Below are 20,268 nucleotides of genomic sequence, written 5' to 3' on the forward strand. Positions count from 1 at the left end.
ACATTAAACAGTAACGCATTATTGGCTTAACGCGCACTACGAAGGACGAAATAGTGCGAAAGAAAAAATTAAAGCCCGAACTTTAAAAAATATGGTGAAATGGACAGCAATCAGCAATTTGAGAAACAGGGGATAGAATCCAACTGCACACGTGTCCAGTTATTGGTATGTTAAAGTGTTAATAGCTATATATCTAGCTAGTCATAAATTCAAATGGGATTTGTTATCACGTCTGAGTAACGGTTATTGCGCTTCTGGGGCAATAATTCATCACACATGCATTTAGAAACAAGTAGATAAGTTTGAATGGTGTTATATCAGAACACATAAATTTATAGTAATGTAAGCATCTATAAATAAATTGAAATGCATTATCTCAAACAGAGTCTTCTTTCTCAGCTTTATTTGCTTAAATTTCCACGCTCTCCTAGACGACAGCATATATCCTCCTCACCTGAGCTGGAAAGGGCTGCTGGCGTACACGCGTATCATGAACGCGCCGGGGCAATGCGGGTCAAAGGTGGCCGGGATGATGACGTAGTGGCCCGGCCGCAGTTCGAAGCGGCCGAATACCTCGCGGTAGTTAATGTATGCCCCAGAGTTGGCCACATCCGGGGTGCGCGCGAAGTGCTCCAGCGGCAGCCGCCGGAACTGGTCCTGTGCCTGCAGTGAGGCGACGTCGCGGCTCGCTCGTCTTTCACAAGCGAAGCATTGTTTGACTATACAGAATCACTGCTAACCCAAGGAACAGCGCAGAAGCAGGGCACTATTTTGTAAATTATTTTAGGCACAATCATCGTGACGCGAGCCAAGCAAATTCGTATACTACAACTGTGTGCATGCGGAAAGATGTTGGGACGGCTCTCCGCGTGTATAGTTCCGTTCACTGGGTTGGTTTTCAAGCAAAGGTGTGGGAGGAGAGAGTAGATCTAAGATGAAGAGCAAAGGTACTAATCTGACATAATATGTTTTAGTGTTAAACTTCACTAGGCAAAAAAAGAGCAAGGGGTTCTGTGAAAGGGTATTCACGGGTGGCGTAGTGACTACAATGTGCTTGGCTGCTCTACAGAAACAACATGAAGCCTCTAGTGCATATTATTGTCACGTGGTAGTGTCAGGGTCGTAGGCAACAATAAAAGCGACTTGAATTTCACTGAAATGAACTCGTTACTGGTCTGGCCTGCGCCAGCAAAAGATAGGCGATTCGGCAGCGGTGATAACAGCCAGAGTACTTGGCGATTGTCGAACTGCGAATACCCGTCGCCTTCGGCACTGCTTAATTTGAAGATAAACCAACCAAGGATTACTAAATAAGTCCAGAATAATGCGGAAACAGTTATGCTTGCGTACGATCATCCCTGGCTGATCTCTGCGCATTTCGAACTACAAAGGAAGTGACAAAGGCCCGTTAACTGATACCGAGCATGAACAAAGAGCCCAAGATCGGCTCGTGCGCTACGGTCACAGCGATGAGGCTGACGGCTGTTGGTAACAAAAAATAAAGATTTCAGTGGTTCGCAGCACTATAGACAAAACCCAAAATTCGTAACTGCTGTATACTTAGGCCGGTATGGTCTCCCTAACACAAGAATCTTTTTCGAGATGCTCCGCTATTCATGGTGCCCCTCCGTTGCGAGCACGAAGTACAATGCATCTTATGTAAAACAGCATGAACAATGATCGATTGCAACAATGCAAGGAAGCGCAGCGTTCGCGCTCCTCTTCTGTCTGCGGCCTTGAAATGCTCATTTCTGTAATATATACTTATTTTTAATTTTGTATCGCTAATCACCACTCCTGTCTGTAACGCCTCAACGGCCCTGATAGTAGCCAAATAATTAAATATACTTCCACCGGTCTCTTCTATGGTTGCCTATTCATCGCAACGTGCATTCGTATTCCAAGTGAACGCAGATTAGAGCACTGAATAAATCTCCGAATAAATGGCTCTCTACAGCCCTATAAGGAAGGTTCTTTCAACGGCGCAGCGTATATCATGAAATTAATTAATATTTTGAGATGAAGTGTTTCGCGCTGCCACCAAGATAGCTCAAATCGGAAAAAAACTTACCGATAAATTTCAGTTTCGACAAATGCCGGCAGGCACTCACGTGGTATATGACGAAGCCAATTTGGTGCATGCGAAGGCGGTTTCGTGTGATGAACGCGTTGTGCGGCGGGTGCACCTGCATGAGCGCCACCACCACGCTCACCGTGGACTCCTCCGCCACGGCTGCATCACCTGCAGCAACGCAGGAAGTCAGCACTCGCATAAATAAGATCTTTTCAGAAACGGTTAAAAATTAAACCTTACTACATAGAAGACGTGGCCTGTTCTTCAGCATGTTGTTTCACTACAAAATACACTTTAAAAAACTCGCCCTAATCATTAGCCATCGATTAGTTTCGATCCATTCAAGGTGAAACTTGTAATGACCACTGATTGAAAATGTCGAGAAAGAGTAAATCCTACGATTTTATCAGTAATGACCCCCTCATTTAAGAAAAGTAAAAATATAAAAGATTTGCTGCTAAAATACGGCAAAATCGCAATCAAGTTTCGCGAATTGCAATGATTTGTAAATGTTTAAAGACAATGAAACTTTCCGCAAAAGGCAGGCGGAACAGTAAATCAAGAGAAAACATCAAAACTGCTCTATTATCAGCCAATGCAGCAATGCCAATACCGAATTTTAGGCCATTTTTCTGGTATTGTTACCTCTCACATAAATTAGCGTTTACTAACAGACTTTACTTCAAGTGTAAAAGCAACTGCATGCAGTTTTCCGAGCGAAAACTAAAATTATTCACATTTTAAAACTTTGTATTAAACGCGATACGATAGGTATTATATAGTCAAAACGGCTATATCCCTCATCTAGGCTGGGCTGTCTTGAACCCACAATACTTATTTGATATCTCTTACAGCCTGCATTACAGTGTATTCCGCGTAACATCAACAAAATCCCAGAAATCTGCTTAGTCAGTACTCACCCAATTCCAATCATTCATGGACTTTTAAATACACCTCACATAAACTGACGGATGTTTACAGGTTGTTTAGCAAACTATTAAATGAGTATCAAGTGCTGCGCTTTTAAACGCAGATAGTTTAAGAGCTATAGTTCAATGAAGGGCCTTCTCAGGTGTGATATTCAGTGTGTGGTTATACAGTAGACAGAGGTCAGTATAGATAGAAATTTGGACAAGCACAAAAGGTCTGGAGAGAAGTCTCAGTACACTAAAATATTGACAAAATTGTCTTCTCCTGGGCATAGGCGAGGACAAGTCCTATTGTTCATACGCTATATGTTAGTGGAACATGGGGTTCCCTCGTACCACTTGTTGATATTGTGCTATCTTTTCCTATGTGGCAGAGGTGCTCTCATGAGGTGAGGATAGGATGCATTGAAATTGTCGGACGTTAAAGAGGGCAAAAAAAGTTTAAAGTCTTCTTCATCAAAACGTTTCGGTCTTGCAAGCTCACACGATGCGAAAATTGCTCGTTGAGTTTGTCTTTTGTTTTCCTTTTATATGAATGCATGTATTAAGTTCACTGCAGAAGACCGGTTCTCGACGCCGCGCCAAGTCAGGTCAGGTCAGCATCTCCAGCAAACATACTATATGCCAAGCGGCAAGAGACACTTCGCTCACCCTGACCATCCAGAGCGGGCCTAATGGAGAGGAGGTACTGTGGATTCGTGCTGAACGAACTCAGGTTGTTCCTGGATCCCCCGGAATTCACCCCGTCCACCCAGACGCCGCGAATGGCGCGCACCTGTAAGCAAAGCCGATAGAAGTGTGAAGAACCATTCGACTTCTCAGTACAAATAGAAGGCAGAGTGAACACATGCCGCACTAGACTGTTATGCGGAAAGCTGTCAATGTTTATTCGCGAAAATTGTTTCAGGCTTATGCTTAAAGTAGGGACAAACTGTGTAGACATATTTAAACCTCTAAATTACTAGACATTCCGGACAAGTACAGCTTCTCAGCGGGGAGGATTCCCTGAGCGCCATATTTTCGCACAGCTTAGGACAGCACCCTAACAATCATTGGTGGCCACAACACGGTCTAAACCACCCGTCTTCTCGCCGATGATCATCTGCGTGATGCAGCATTTTGCGGTGACCACGAGTGAACGTGCGCAGTGCAAATCAATGCAAAGGTGTTGAAATCCGGGTGTTCCAGCATTTTTTTTGTTCATTTTTCTTGCAATCACTTTCCGAAGGAACCATTCCGGGCGACTGGAAAGTGGGGAAGGTCGTTATCGTCTAGAAAACAGGTAGTATTGATTCATCGTCCAATTTCATTAGCAAGCGTACCGCGCAAACTGATGGAACATGTCATTTTCTCCCAAATCATGCAATTTCGGATTCAAAAATTTTCTTCCATTCATCACAGCGTGGTTTCTCCAGCAAAACTCAACTAGCCATTTTTCTACATAATGTTCACGCCAACCTTGATATTAACCTACAAACTGACTTCATGTTCAAAGATTTCGCTAAGGCATTCGATGAAGTACCTCACCAACGCTTGCTCTTTTAAACTTTCCCTGTTCAACCTGCATCCCAGCACAATTGCAAGGATTAAAGCATTCCTCACGCATCCTCCGTTCTCATTTTGACTATAGGAAAATTTGAAACAGCCCTAACACAAGCGCTTGTGTCTCGGTCTCGTCCTTTGTGTACTTTTGTGGTTGTGTATGTTAGCGCTGTTTCAAATTTTCTTATAGTCAAAATGGACCAACCCGCCCAAAAAGAAGTATTATTGAAGTACCTCAGTCGATAGTCATTAATAACCAACCCGCTTCCATTCACCTCCGACGTCTCACAAGGTTCTGTTCTCGGTCTTTCGTTATTCCTCATTAACAACTTACCCCAGCATGTTTCTTGCCACATCCGCTTGTTCGTCGATGATTGTGTCATTTATCGTTCAATGACTAACTATTCTAACCAAGAATCCCTTCGGACAGACCTGCACCATGTGCAATACTGGTGCTTGCAGTGGATGATGACGCTCAACTCTACCAAATGTAAGTGCATGTCCTTTCACTGCCATCGCAATCCTCTTGTTTTCTAGTACACAGTCTCCGACCTACCAGTTCACCTCGCTCAGTCATATAAATACTTAGGTGTCACCATTTACAATGACTTATCTTGCCGTTTGCACTTGAGTAACCTGATAATATCGGCTAATAAAACACTGCGTCTCTTGAAACGTCACCTGCGGGAAGCCCCACAACACGTAAGACTACAAGCATACACTCGCTATCACTAAACTGGAATACGCATCACCCATCTGGAACCCTCATCAGGCATATTTAACAAACACTATCGAAGCTGTTCAAAACAGGGCCACCAGATACATTCATTCCAAATACTCGTACGACATGAGCATATCATCACTAAGATCGCAATCAGGTCTACCTCACCTTTCTACTCGCCGTCGTATAGCTAGTCTTGTCTTGCTTCACAAATTATTTTATTCACCACAAAAACAAGAACACCCACAACGCAGATCCCATCGCATAGGTCATTCTCTTCGCATTTTGCGCCAACATACCACCGTATTTGCAAGCTCTTTTTTATTTTTATTTTTCATGCAGCAGCTGACTTGAACGACCGTCCCCACAATATTGCTGCCATAACATGTTCATCAACATTTTCAAACACTGTAGATTCCTTTATTTTGTGAAACCCATCCCTTATGTAACACCCCCAAAAGGGGCCTTTAAGGAAAATAAAGTGACGTGATGAATCATCAACATATCTGGAGGTCGCCTCTTCGCACGCTTAAAGTGAGTGTTGTTTTTTCCTGTCACAAACGTAGCCCATTAGTTTTCCATGGCATGTTCGGTGTGAGTGCAGAAAAAAACTTCAAAAGCAAGATTTTGCTACAGTTTAGAAGGTTAGAGCACAAAGGTAGTATATTCACAACAGCACTGTACAGTTACCTCGAAACGAAAGCGATGACCAAGCAAGCTGGACTAGCAGATGTCTATTATGTCTTTCAGGGGTTAAGGGCAACCGCACGGTGCGTTCGACTCTCAGTGGTGTACGCAGTGTCTTTCTACGACTCAAGTGCTGGTCCAACGCTACTTATACTTCATATCAGGCATTGTCACTGCCGTCAGTCCAGTTCAAAACACTTAAGCATTTCATGTGGCATGGCATGAACATCTTTGGCAGTAATTTCCCAATCACGTTGGATGGCTTCCTCACACAAGCCAAGCCCGAAGCTCTGGCAGCACGACGCGAGGCCTTTCCAAGCGAGAGCACAGCGCCGCGCACATTACTACCTCTCCGGGCTTCTCGGGTATGCCATCGCCGTCAAAGTCCGGCCCCAGCGTGCAGATGGAGACCTCCTCGAACTCGCGGCAGAAATCTTCGTACTTCATCCAGAATTCGCCGTCACCGTGCTGGCGCCACTCCATCTGTTTCTTGGTCTCCGCGTCAACCAGCGACCACTGGGGATCCCTGCGGGCCCCAAGTGATTGTGTAGTTAGGATGCACGAGCATGTGGCAGTTGGGCCCTCTTACGAGCCACTGGTTGTTACATACTGCGAAATTATTCACAATCCCTTGATGCGCACTGATCGGGGAGGGTTTCTGTGTGCCTATGAGCGAAGGAAAGCTGATTTAGAGCTTTTTTTTTTTTTCAGACAGAGTGAAAATTTACAAAATGCTTCCTTCCGTCAAGGAAGAGGAGGGGTGTATTCAGAGATGTAAAGAGGTAAGCGCTTGTACGAAGTCAGGAAAGTAAAGAAAGAATATGAAAAAAATAAATTACAGGATAAATTACAGGAGGAAAATGCACACTGATCCAGCTGTCAAATTAGCTTGGGTACTTGATATTTAGCGCAGTCTAGAGCGCGGGTAAATACCTGCTGCGCACTTACTACAAACTTCAAGTTAGCTGCTTCCGGCACCACCAGTATAGGGTATATCTCTGAGAGGCGGCCGTTGCAAGCTGTCCCAGGTGCACATGAAGCGCAAGTACCAGCTATCTGGTGTAGGCGCTCTTTAATGGCAGTCGGAGCAATTAGTTTCACGACAGGAATGACATGCTACTCAAGATGACGAATAAATGCCGCTCAAAAGCAGAGCAAAAATGCGATACAAGGCACAGGCTAAATATGGACCATACGTGCCTTCCTTAAATGCATCTACTAGCGTTTGCAGTGCGCTGTCAAATATAGAGCAGTGCTGAGTGATATATAGCCGTACGCGTCGCTCCAGTCTCCGGTCCACTCGATGCCGTTTCCCCAGGGGTTCCGCACTCGCAGCAGGCAAGCTTCGTGGCCGTTGCTGAGCAGCACACGGCGCACCGCGCTGACGGTGTAGGCGTGACCCGACACCAGACCGTTAGGGTCGGCCGCTGTGGCAAGCCACCAGTCACCCTGCATGCGCGTGTATACAACGCCATGTTCATCTCGCATGCACTCAGTGTCCTCTACAGCTAATTGAGAAATACTGTTTGATAAGACTGTAGGTGCAGGTGTGGACAGAAAACTGAACGAAAGAGGAAACCCCGTCTACGAAGAAAATAAACAGAAAACTCTCGTTTTAAATCATATATCGATGTGTTTTCAGGTTAAGCTAATTAGATATTGGTGAAGAAAACAAATTAGACGAGCGCGAGCTAGTTTGGACGTTCAAGGTCATATATTTCCCACCTTGCCGTCGACGCCAAAAGCTAAACCACGCCATCTGCAAGGCGAAGATTTTTACCATCTCTCTCCGGCTTTGTTTCAGGAGATTTAGTTTTTCCAAGGCCCGAACTTTGATATATCTTTTAGCTACTACCCACACTGCCCATTTCTCATGTGTGTTCTGTCAACAGAATAAGAGCTCGACATGGCCAGCGCTTGGTGCTTTCTAAACATCCGTCTTTCACTTTCGAATCAACCGCAAGTGCAACTCGTCCCTTTGTTGCGCCGTTCAACGACACCTGCTGCAGCACTCGCCTTTCGCGAGCAGGTGATGAAGGCGCCATGTTCTGAGGCCTTGAGCAGAAATCCAAACAAGTTATCCGGCGCGTCCTGGAGGTCGTACCGCTCGGCCAGACCACTGGTCAGGTCCACCATGGCATCCATAGCCTGGCCGCCTTCTAAGGCCTCGTAGCTGCCATGCAGCCTGCAACAAGAACGGAAATGCGTGCACTGTTCGAGGGCGAAAAGGTCCTAATGGAGGGCACGTACTGCGAATAAAGCATGCTATTTTATGACAGCGAGTTAGGTGGGTGAGCAGCTTTCGTGGTTGGCTTCGCACTCAAGCAACACACGTAAAATGTGACATGCCAATATGGAAGCTTTAAAGCTAGCGAGCGGCTGTTTCCAAATACAGCGGCGGCGACATTAAAGCCGCTTGTTGCAGACTTCAGTGTCTTCTAAATACACGAGATGTAAACGCTAGTGGCGCACAAGGTTCGTTATTTTACTGAGAGACTTGCTTTTCAAATCACAGCGTTGTTTTTAACATGGCTAATCAATGTTTGATTCATGAGCAAGTGCGTCCCACGAAGGTGCACATGTGCTCGGCTAGGAGACTAAGACGGAACTGAGCTACGTTTATATGTACACTGCACTGGGGTCAAAGAGACGTGGCACATATGCCGGCTCACTTGGCGTAGGCCTTCTCTAGCAGCGCCACCCAGAACTCGCGAGGGTCACTGCAGCGCGAGTATATGAGCCGGTCCTCGCTGGTGGGCAGCAGGTCGTCCACGTACACCACCACCCAGCGGCCGAAGCGCCACAGGTTGAAGCGCACGGCGCCTTTGTACTCCGAGCCGTACAACTGCTGCTCCTGGGGCACCACCTGGGCACGCGTATAGGCAGTGCTCACGTGAATGATTTTCAGCACTGCATGTGAACACTACGCGCGCAAATACAGGTTTAAGGATTAAGCGTGCTAAATTACGTCTGTTCTGAATGGTTTTACGCCTCTTATCAAGCACAAGTACACAAACAAAAGACAACAAGTGCATGTGGGCCCAACATATAAAAGACTTTCCTAGCGGGCGAGTTCAGCTCCACGTGTAGCCCTCTCTCGCGGAATCTCTTCTTACCGCTCGCAATTTAAGCTTCCAGCGACAGTAAATTATTTGGCCTCTAATGTGTGATAAACAGGAAAATGTCTAGAAGACGGAATTACAGTATTTACTCGCGCAATGGATGCGCTCGCATAATGAACGAATTCGTGTGTTTTGACTGTCGAAAACAGCAGTATATTCCCCTCGCCTAATAATAGGCACACCCTTTGACCTCGAGCGTAGTCTGCTGATAACGCAGCCAATGCTAGCAGGAGCCTTTTCAACGCCGAAACAGCGCTATTATAAAGCGCTATTTTGCAAATGTGCAAAGCTTATTGTGCCTCACATACTGGTAAGACTTTTCAGCCAGGAATCCGAGAACCAATGTAAAATACGCCCGCAAAGTGTCGCTCTGTTAGACCTATCGTATTAAGTGTTGCAATAATTTTACAGTTGGGCATAGTGCTTGGGGTCTTGTGATGTGCTAATATGAGCTCTAGTTGTGTTCTGTTTGCAGAGAATTATGGGCCGCTGTGCTTAGGTTGAAAATGAGAAGATTTCGGTTATTCTCTTGAGCACGAAAATATGCTAACCGTAATATCCCGAGTAGTCGCCATCCTTGAGTCACAGTCAACCCCTCGCTTAAGCAAAATATTGATTATTTCAAAACCACCGAGCCATCACTCATCCCTAGAAAACAATCTGGAGGCCTTCCAATCTGCGAAAAATACTCCCTCCGAAAGTCTCGAGCACAATAACAGAGGAAGAAACGACACAGCGGCCAAAAAGCAACTTTTGTTCGCATCCTTCCAAATTTTCGCGACCCGAAACGTCAAACAAAGGTCATGTAGAAGGAAAACGATTTAAACTACAATGGCAGCCATTCTTTTCTTCGCAATGGAATTCCTAATGATATGAAGGCTAAAAGTTTGTTTCCTCCTCGACCAGTAGAAATGCTATGTGAATTGCTGCAGTTTTCTTTGTGCTGTCTATAGTTATTTATGAATCGTTGCTGTTTCGTCTGCTTTTATTCGTAACTTGTATTGGACCCAACACTAACCCTCTGGTTATGGGTCCAAACAATTCTTGAGTATTGTTTGTGCATTACTTGCATAATAAACGAAAAAAAAAGCGCACGAAAGTGTGCGTTCGATACGGAACTAGAAGCCGCCAACTTAAGTCGATTGCCAGGTGGCATAACGATGTCGAACTAGTTACAATTGTGAGGAGCTGCCCTCACGCGACGCAAGCAGCAGATATTTCGGACAGTATATGGTTTCTTTTTTTTATTTTTTATTTTTTATTTATATATGCATCTACATTCGCCCGCAGGGGCATTACAGTATAGAAGGTATACCACAGCATTCTTCATACATTAGCGCAGAGAAAAACATAAAAACTTACAAACAATAAAAGAGGGCAATGGAAGTAGTCCGGTAAGACATAGCTAGAGGATGCGAACAGAATATCAACGTAAATGAACGCTGGGACTGAAATAGAAATACATGGTAATGTCGCACACATTAGGAATTTGCGAAGTTTTAAACATGGTAAAGAGAACGAATGTTGTGGAAAAACATTTTGACATACAGAGAATTAGCGCAACAGAAAATTGTGAATCGTATGTAGCGCAGCTATACCACAGGGAAGATTATCCCATGAACTGATTGTGAGTGGAAAAAATGAATGTGAAAAATATTGAGGTACGCGCTGATATTTCTTTATTCTTATGCGCGTGATAACGACGCTGATAAATGTACGTAGTTGGTAAAAGATAAGCATTTTTGGTCAGTACGGTTTGACGATGAAATATGTCTCGTAAAAACGCGAGACGAAAAAAATTCCCGACGTGAGGAAAGAATAGGTCATTCTAAGCTTTTTTTTTTATTTTATTATGTTAGTGATACTGCTGCGACGCGAATAGTTGTGGGAAACCAAACGGGCGGCTCGGTTCTGAATTTTTTCCAATTTGTCATTAAGAACTTGTGTGTACCATACGACACAAGCACATTCCACGATTGGGCGCACACTTGTGACATGCAACAGTCTTTTCACATTTTGTGGAGCATATTTAAAGTTTCGTTTTATAAAATTTAAAGTGCGGGAAGCCGTCAGAGTTGAAGTGTCTACATGGCGATTCCGTGTCAAGTCGGAGCGAAATGTTTTCGAGTAAAACATGCTTGCATTTAAACAGATTTAGATTCATAAAGCGACACCAAGATGAATTACCGTTGAGCCCATTTTGAATTTGTAGCCTGTCGGAAGCTTGCTTTATATCTCAGTATAAAACGCAATCATCAGCGTACAATCGAATTTTGGAGGTTATACTGCTGCCGATGTAATTCACGTAGATCAGAAACAATAGTGGGCCAAGAACCGACCCCAGGGGCACATCCGATACCGCAGAAACAACTGTCGATTGGGAGCCATGAAAAGACCTTTTGACTGCGTCCTGTCAAAGAATTTTAGATCCAGCAAAGTATATTATATGGCAAGCCAAAAAAGGATAACTTGTGGAGAAGAAGAATGTGAGAAACAGCATCGAACGCCTTTTGGAAATCAATAATAAGCAATCCGTCTGTAGGCCCTGATCATAGGGTGCGAAAATGTCATGCGAGAATTCGATTAACATCCTAACACAAGACCGGCCAGAATGAAACCCATGCTTGTAGTTATCAAAAAAAGTTGTTATTTAGATATTATTATTATTATTATTATTATTATTATTATTATTATTATTATTATTATTATTATTATTATTATTATTATTATTATTATTATTATTATTATTATTATTATTATTATTATTATTATTATTATTATTATTATTATTATTTAGCATTAAATTGGAGTAGACGGCATGTTCCAAACTCTTACAGCAAATGCTAGTTAAGGATATCGGCCTATAGTTTACCACTTGGTTCCAAAGTGCACCCTTGTGAATAAGCACAACGTTACCCATCTTCCAGTCTGCTGGCAAATCACAGTTAATAAGAGACAAGTTAAATATTATAGCTAAATATTCGGAAACAATTGTTGCGCATGATTTAAGAACGAAGTTCGGAATAACATTAAGGGTCTGAAGCTGATTTCGGGCATATTTTTACAAGCAATTTGTATGTTCCGAACTTGGCAATAAATATGTTAGGCATAGGGTCACAAATACACCTTGAGCAAACCGGCAATCGGCTAGGTAAGTTCCTTGCAAGAACAGATTAGAAATATTCAATAAAGCAATTTGCATTATCGGTATTAATTTTAATAGTGGTATTATTGAAGGTAATTGTGGGAATGCCGACGTCGTCCTTGCAGTTTGACTTAACCCACTTCCAAAGTTCTTTAGGGTCCTTCTGCATATTTGAACCAAGTTTGCAAAATTAATTCTTTTTGGACGCCTTGATTTGAACTGCAATTTCATCACCCAAGTCCTGCACCAATTTATATAAGCGTTTATCTGGATTTCGCATGCATTGTTTAAATTTACGTTTTCTCTTGTTGAAAGCGACTCGACACTGTTTGTGAGCGATGGTTTATTATGACCTAATCTTGGAGTAAGAATCTTGTACGGGTTATACTGCTCAGCAAGAAGCAAGAGCTTCTGTTTGAATAGCAACTATAAATCAGTGACGTTAGACTCAGTGCTGCTAAAGGTAAATGATTCAAAGTATTTTTCTAATCCAGTGAAATTTCGACGTAATTTCCGAGCTCAAGAGAAAAATAAATTTTACGTAGTTTTTTACTGAAGTATGCGGCCAAGGACAATCAGCTCGCGCAAGTATACCGTGTAGCGATCGCTTACGACGGGAAAAGGGTAAACAGAGTTAACCAAGGAACTTGAATTTGAAAATAAAAGGTCGAGAGTACTAGAAGAGCTGCCATCGTCGAGTGGGAGTATCAACAAACTGGAATAAACCATTAGTGGTGATAAGGTCACTAAACGTCAGAGATAAAGATCCCTGTGCTAAAAATACAGGCAGTTTGTTAACCCAGCGAACATCGGGCAAATCAAAATCTCCTCGGAGCAAGAAATAATTTGTTGTCACTTTATCTAAAATATCAGAAAGAGAAGCAAACGAATGACTGGTAGTATCGCTGGGTGAACGGTAAAATGCTCCAATCGTTAGGTGTTCCCTATTCTGAAGCCCAACTTATCACCAAACAGCTTCACAGTCGGAGCCACTGAAGTCGAGCATGAAGCTCGCAATAAGCTTCTTTACGAGTAGAAAGACGCCTCCGTCAAGTGTATTTCTGTCATAATCAGCAGGAAACACTTCGGAACACATAGCAGCGTCATCCAGCCAAGACTCAGTTCCGATGACAATATCCGAATTTAAGATTGATAACAGTGCTGCTAGTTCTTCAGTTTTACTTTTAACGCTGCGGAAGTTGATAAGCATTGCATTAAATCTGTGGGGGTTCACAATCACCTGCCTCCATTATAACGACCGTGCGTGGTTAACACGCGTGATTACGCGCGGTGTTACGGACGTTGGCGGAGGAGAGGGCACACTGGCCACCCCAGTAATCCGCGGCGATGCTGCCACTGGCTTCCCTCTTTCCTCCCGGCGTTACCCGGAGACCTCCTCTCCCGTTCCGAGTCGGCGAGCGCGTCTGTCGCATCTCGCTTGGGGTCTTTCGGCGGTTGAGCACGCGCACAGTTCAGCACTTTCCGTCGGGGAGACCGCCGCCTTCACCCTCTGCTCCCAGTTCAGCGCGCACTTACCGCCGCGGGCCATGAGCACGAAGCCGCACCAGATGAGCAGACTACATCTCACTCCTTGTGCGTGCTTCCCCCTAGGTAGTTTGATTTCACCCCCGTACACGGCGTTCGCTCGCTACACGGCGGTTGTACTTGAGTGCATTTTCCTTGCCGTTACTAGAACATAATAAACTGTTAGAGTAAGTAACTCGGTGTCTGCCGCCTCTGGCTTGAACCCGCCGCAGTAGCACCGCGGGTTGGGGGTCACAGCTCTGTCAGTTAGGGCTGCACGTCCGGGCTAGAAGGCGACTGTGGCGTCTAGCTCCCCCCTTGGCGCCTCCCTGCGAGAATAACCCCCATAACTCCAGGAACAGCTGTCGGCCATAGACAAATATTGCTGACTGAGCTTCGGCAAACAGTTACACGCTGTGTAGAAATTAGTTTTTTTTTTATTTCTTGACAGCATCAACTTCGGAGTCATAAAAGTATGTACAACCACCAATAGTCAACCTGTCATGCCGTAACCTAAATACTGAATCTTGTCGACCGAATTCGGACAGTTCTCTGCGAGCAGTACGAAAAGAATGTTAAATACCTCGCGAATATAGAACTCGCAAGACATCTAACAGCATCACAGTGCGCTTAGCCACTCTTGTGGACGCACGCAAAATGTACAAAGTGACACAGATTCCTAGTATCTACCAGTACAGACTTACTTTACGTCACGTCTAAATATTTTGCGATGTGTCGTCTATATGACTTAGACTTGCATGATCCAACGGAGAAGGTGGCAAGAGTCATCATATCAGGAACACGTACTGTGTTGGCCGCACGTCGAAAGGGGAACAGAGGCACATTTCTGATCCCATTACAGGGACCAGATTCACTTCCGAATAAAGTCTACTACAACGGCTGCATAATGCGCCCTAAAACGTACAAACCTAATCCGGTGTTCTGTTACAGGTGCTACGAAGAAGGACATTTGCAAAAATTCTGCCCAAACCCAGTTAATCCAGACTGCGTAAATGAATCAGGCGAGTCAAATTTCAAGTGCGAATAATGCATATCTAATGATTATGATATCACTTCCTCTCAGTTCCCGACAAAAAAAGCGGAAGATCGAGCTAGCAAGGGCAGGCCGACGGAAACAGTTTGCACAAGCAGTGGTTCAAACAGATTTGCTACTCTGTCGCAAGAGTTGCTTGATGATGGGACTGAAGAAGAGCCTGTTACATCGGATGAACAGGACTTTGCATTATTTGCTTCAGCACTGAAGGCGACGCACAAAACGCAGGGCAGCACTGGCATTCACTGGTGATGAATTTCCAGAACTTGAGAAGTGCACAAGTCAGCAGGATTCAGTAGATAAAAAAATTGAAATGCTTGCAGCAAGAATTGAACAGCTGTGTCAAAAGAAAGCACGTATAGTCGAACGTCGAAAGGAAAGCTCACAAAAACAGAACGGCAGCAAAGGATGCGCCGCCGAAATGTAAGCCTGTCGCTAGCATAGCAATATGGGAAGCGGTACTAGACACTAATATGCAACTGACACATCTCAAAGTAGTATATATCATGGATAGTAATAACAAAATGAAATCGTAGGGGCCTCTCTAATAAGGTTCGGAAATTAAAACAAAATTATTATACGGCAAGCTACATTCCTGGGCGTTCTTGATACAGGAACATAATCGGTTCTGTCTAATCACAAGGTACATAAAGTACCAATGCCCTTCCATTCCTGATAAAAGAACAAGAGCCGAGACGGAATCTCGTTTGGGAAATGGTATAACATTCCCCAAACGCCCCTTGACTTGAACAAATTGTGAAACACTCAGCAGGAAGTAGCTGCGGTACTCGCACGCCCAAACAAAACGCCCTTGATACTAGTGTCCGTGTACGCTCGTCCCATAAACACAGTTATTAATATCGCATGGGTAACACATATCTGACATTTATACCCTGGAGCTCGAGTACTAATAGATGGAGATTTGAATGCTCCGCGCAATGCTTGGGGATATGATTATGATTCCAAAAGGGGAGATCACGAGCACACTGCCTTCACAGAAATGCAGCTAACAATACTAAATCATCCAGGGGTCGCAACCCTTCCTGCAACACGAACACACTCTCCAGACTTGACGTGGTGGAGAGGCCATGGTGCACCGCACTGGCAGGCAGAATTAGATGCGTAGGGTAGTGACCATGCCCCCATTAGCATAGGTTTTAATTTGGGACACATGAAGAAAATTCGAAGGAAAGTTACTGTTACACATTGGGACGGTGTAGGGGACGATACTAGAACTCATGCTGTTAGCCCGAATTTACTTGTGGCTACTCTTGAAGCGGTACTTACGGATCACAAACAACGACAGTGAATGAAGATTAGCCAGCTCCCAACCTACACCTTCTAAAACTCTGGGCACGCCGAAAACAGGCTGCCCAAGGTCGAAATCCTGAAGACGTGCAAAGAAAAATTGAGGTGAACCGAGTGATGGCGCAGGCACAACGTTATGAAACGCAGCTGGCTCATAAAGAGGTGGGACGACTGGTGTAGTCGTTTGGGCTCAGGGACGACCAACAGGGCACTCTGGAGGACTTTTCGTAGCATGGAAAAGGGACGACAGATCAAAGATCATGCAGAAAATATTAGACTAGCATTACAACTCACACCAGAAGAATTTGCAGATCAGGCTGCAGTTCTTTTCTTCCCGAGTCATGCTCAGTGTCCCACTCGTCCCCAGACGAAAGACGTGGTTGATAAAACGGCGATAACAACACCATTTACCAAATTGGAGTTATTGGCTGCTATCGAAGAAGCAAATGGCAAAACTGCGCCTGAGCATGATAATGTTCCTTACGAGATATTTAACAATTTAAAAGGATAAGCAATTGACGGCGTGCTGTATGTGATAAATGGGGTATGGCAAGGAGCTGAAATTCCAGTCGGATGGAAACACTCGACGGTGGTCCCAATACCAAAGCCTAAAAAAACCTCCTAGAAGTCTGCAATTTTTGCGGCCAATATCGCTAATGCCCACAATTTGCAAGCGATATGGAAAATATTATAGCCACCCTTCCGTCATGGTGGTTGGAAAGTCAGCAAAAACACTATGCTCGGCAAATTGGATTCCGTACAAGCCTTGGCACAGAATCTGGGTTGTCCATACTAGTCGAAGAGGTCGTACATGTGTCGCCTCATAGCCACCTTGTACGCACCGTGGTGGCTACCGACGTGGCAAAGGCATACGATAAGATGTTACATGCCAAGATATCTAGTAACACGGAAAGTATGGGCATTCCACTACAGGTCATAAAAGCGGGGCATAACCTGCTTAATGACAGGTCGTTCGTTTTCTGTCCGGATAAATGGACAACAAATTGACAGTTACACATCAAACAGAGGCCGCAAGGGTCCGTCTCAGCACCTTTGTTATTTAGTATCACATTCACCCCTTTGGCATGGAAATTGGCTGAAATACCAGATGTACCGTTCATTATTTACGCAGACGATGTCACACTATGATCTACTCATAAACGCCTTGAGACACAAAATCTTTATTTGCAAGAGGCCCTAAATACACTAGGTGAGTACGTCCGCGACGCAGGTCTGGAGCTGTCCCCCCAAACGTCCAGATACATTCATGCTGCAAATAAAAATGGAAGAAAACAATTGGCAACGAAAAACGTTACGCTAAAGACTGGAAATCAGGGATTACAGGAGGTGGACGAGTTGAGAGATATCGGCCTAGATATCCATAAATCTGACAAAGGAACGCAATGGCTTCATAGGATGAAAAACGTAGCTGTGACTTCCTTGCACTTGATAAAACGTATTTCGTCGAGGGGAGGAGGAGTCCGAACGGAGATGGCAAGACGTCTTGTACAATCAGTGCTTCAGCCCAGGATAATATACCAGCTCAGTGCCAAAGACGCATGAGACGACAGTGGGCAGAGTTGGAAACAAGAAATAGGAACGCAATGCGTACAATCACTGCTTTACCAAAACTTACTCCCATCCCTATTCTTCAGGAATATGCGCCGCTCAACCCACTGACAGAACTCATTGAACAACAAGAGGCAACAAGGAATATGAAACGAAAATATGTTATACATATTACATCCTTGAGCAATGCGGTGACAAGGCAAACACCGACAATGGCTGACCCCCTTCCATGGGAGTTCACGACTATTACGACGAATAAAACGACTAAGCTATGTCGTAAAGATAAGCAGGCGTCTCGCCCGCTGGTTGATTTACTCCCAGGAACCTGTATTACATATAAAGGCGCGTCGATTATAGAAAACGGCGGCAGAACAGCAGGTACCAGCCCAACTAACGAAGAGTTAAACATACATAATAAGTACAAAACCGAACATCCGGACCCGCTTATGATGGAACTTTATGTAATCCGCGATGCAATGAATGCCATAAATAAAATAGGGTCCATAACAGAAGCCCACATCTATACAGACTCTTTAGCTGCTATAAAACAACTCAAAACAGTTACAAAGACACTACATGTAACACAGGAGATCCATGCCCTTAATAAAGGAACAAAAATACGGTACCAGATACACTGGACACAAGATAATGCTGAGAACGCTGAGCAGAGAAAAGTTGAAAACCTCACACATCAAATTTCAAACAGTAATGCACCACCCACCAAGCTACATTTTGATGCCCGTTTCGTTGTCCCCATCCTAGCATCCTCTCTGCGGAAAAGTACACGTGCCCTCATCCCGCCGTGCACTTACTTACCCCCTCCCTAATAATTTAACTAGACTGCAGGAGGTATCCCTAGACGGGTAAGGGCTGAGGCGGCCCTTACCCGTCGGTCAAGTGTCGGTGGGACTCAAAAGACATGACCGACCACCTGCCCGAAATATTCTACATCGGCTACAGAGGTGGACGTTCGCTACCTGCTGTGGACGTATGCAGGGACGAGGGCGTCAAGGACATGGATTCTCCAGGAAGTAGGACTGTCAGCGACGGGGGAGGAGGATTTCCCCATGTGGCTAGTGGACAACTCTAAAAGCAAAAGCCTTCCTCAATTTCTGGCAGAAAACGGTTTGCGTGACTTTCTATGTATGTCTTGTGACAAGTTAGAGAAATAAAAAGAAATAGAGAACTCAGTTAATTTCAATTTGTTACACGCTGCCAGTACTGCTTCCCTCTCCTTAAACCTTGAAAACCATGTGACAATTGGACGGTTTTATTGCGAAAGCAGTACTACTCTAGGTTTCGAGCCTTCAGCGTAGCGCGGCGCGGTATACCACGTACGTCTTACCCACGTGACGCTGTGACGTCACACCCCACGTGACACTAGGGTGTGGGCTGACAGGAGCTGCCAACTTGGGTCTCTCGTTTCACATCGAACGGTTATGTCAGAATCAGCCTGCTAGGACCCTAGCATTCACGTTACCCCTATAGGCCACTAAGGCACGTTCATACGGCTTGGTTAAAGCAGGGCTTTATATGTGAGCTGAGGAAGAAGAAAAAGAGAAGAAGAAGAACGCTCGGTCACCCGCAGCTAATGCTTTCGCTCAATATTTGATTCAGCAGGGTTGAACCCTTGTAATTTTTTTTTTTTTTTGCTTGGGTGAAAAGTACGTAGTCTATGAGCAAACTCGATGTTTATCGGGTCGATCGATGTGCCTAGCTTGCAAAGCATAATGAAACGGCAGGGGCTTCCGATTCTTTCCATGTTTCAGACTGCTTATTGGGAAAACCAAAGAAAAGCAAGTTGTTCCGTCGACGTTAATGAAAAACAGCGCGAAAACGAAGACGAGACCACACAACACAGCGCCCGCTGTTTTTCATTGACTTCTATTATGCATCAACAAGCCCGTCAACATGCTCTCTTGTTCCGTCGAAGTTTGCTTTCGAAATCAAAGCATTATGAGCCTTGCGAGCATGATTACATCCCACCCCTGTGTGCATCTGTTCTCAAGCCAAGCTAATTGGAAACAAAAAGTGCATAATTTCTAGCTTTTTTTTATTTATTTTTTGTTCGGCCCCCCAGACATCTATGCATTTCAAATGGTGGAAGGGTGGGCGATGGCTCGGAATAGTGTGGTAAGGACGTGTTTTGTTTATATGAGTAAGGTGAGTCGTAGTGGATTAAAGCATTTATTCCACGAGCCTACTTTTAGTCCCTTTTTAGCGCTTCAATGTTCTTTTTAATATACTGCTCCCAGAATGAAACACATATCCGCAATTTCCACAGATATTGTTTAGATAAAAATGTATACGTCATTACTGGAGTAAATACGGAAGCGTAAAGTTGACAGCGAAAGATACTGCTCTGTTCTGTATGTATAGTATGAAAGACTACTTTTCCCGCACTGATCATTCGTCAACCATTTAAGACGGAATCATTTCAAAGTGTATGCACCTTTATACAAGTCATCAGAGCATTGTTCTCCACGCTCTCGGCTCGAAAGAACATGGGCGCTCCGCGAAATCTCTTTTCAAATTATCCAAAGAGATTTTTAGTGAAAGGAAAAGAACAGTCGCAATACATGGTGGTCATTTT

General features: G+C 44.4%; 1 protein-coding gene across 1 annotated transcript in view; it reads right to left on the reverse strand.

The window, feature by feature from the left end:
- Positions 1-450: 450 nt before the first annotated feature.
- LOC146197725 (calpain-B-like) overlaps positions 451-20,268 on the reverse strand; it is a 37,732-nt gene continuing 17,914 nt past the window's right edge. Inside the window, exons 4-10 of the mRNA XM_084597229.1 lie at positions 8,626-8,819; positions 7,970-8,138; positions 7,230-7,402; positions 6,302-6,479; positions 3,655-3,778; positions 2,112-2,242; positions 451-663 (exon numbers count right to left, since the gene is read on the reverse strand). Of these exons, the coding sequence (XP_084453355.1) occupies positions 451-663; positions 2,112-2,242; positions 3,655-3,778; positions 6,302-6,479; positions 7,230-7,402; positions 7,970-8,138; positions 8,626-8,819 (1,182 nt within the window). The remainder of the gene's footprint in view (positions 664-2,111; positions 2,243-3,654; positions 3,779-6,301; positions 6,480-7,229; positions 7,403-7,969; positions 8,139-8,625; positions 8,820-20,268) is intronic.

This window comes from Amblyomma maculatum, chromosome 3, assembly GCF_055883805.1.
Source record: "Amblyomma maculatum isolate TAMU_Amacu chromosome 3, ASM5588380v1, whole genome shotgun sequence".
Taxonomy (NCBI): domain Eukaryota; kingdom Metazoa; phylum Arthropoda; class Arachnida; order Ixodida; family Ixodidae; genus Amblyomma; species Amblyomma maculatum.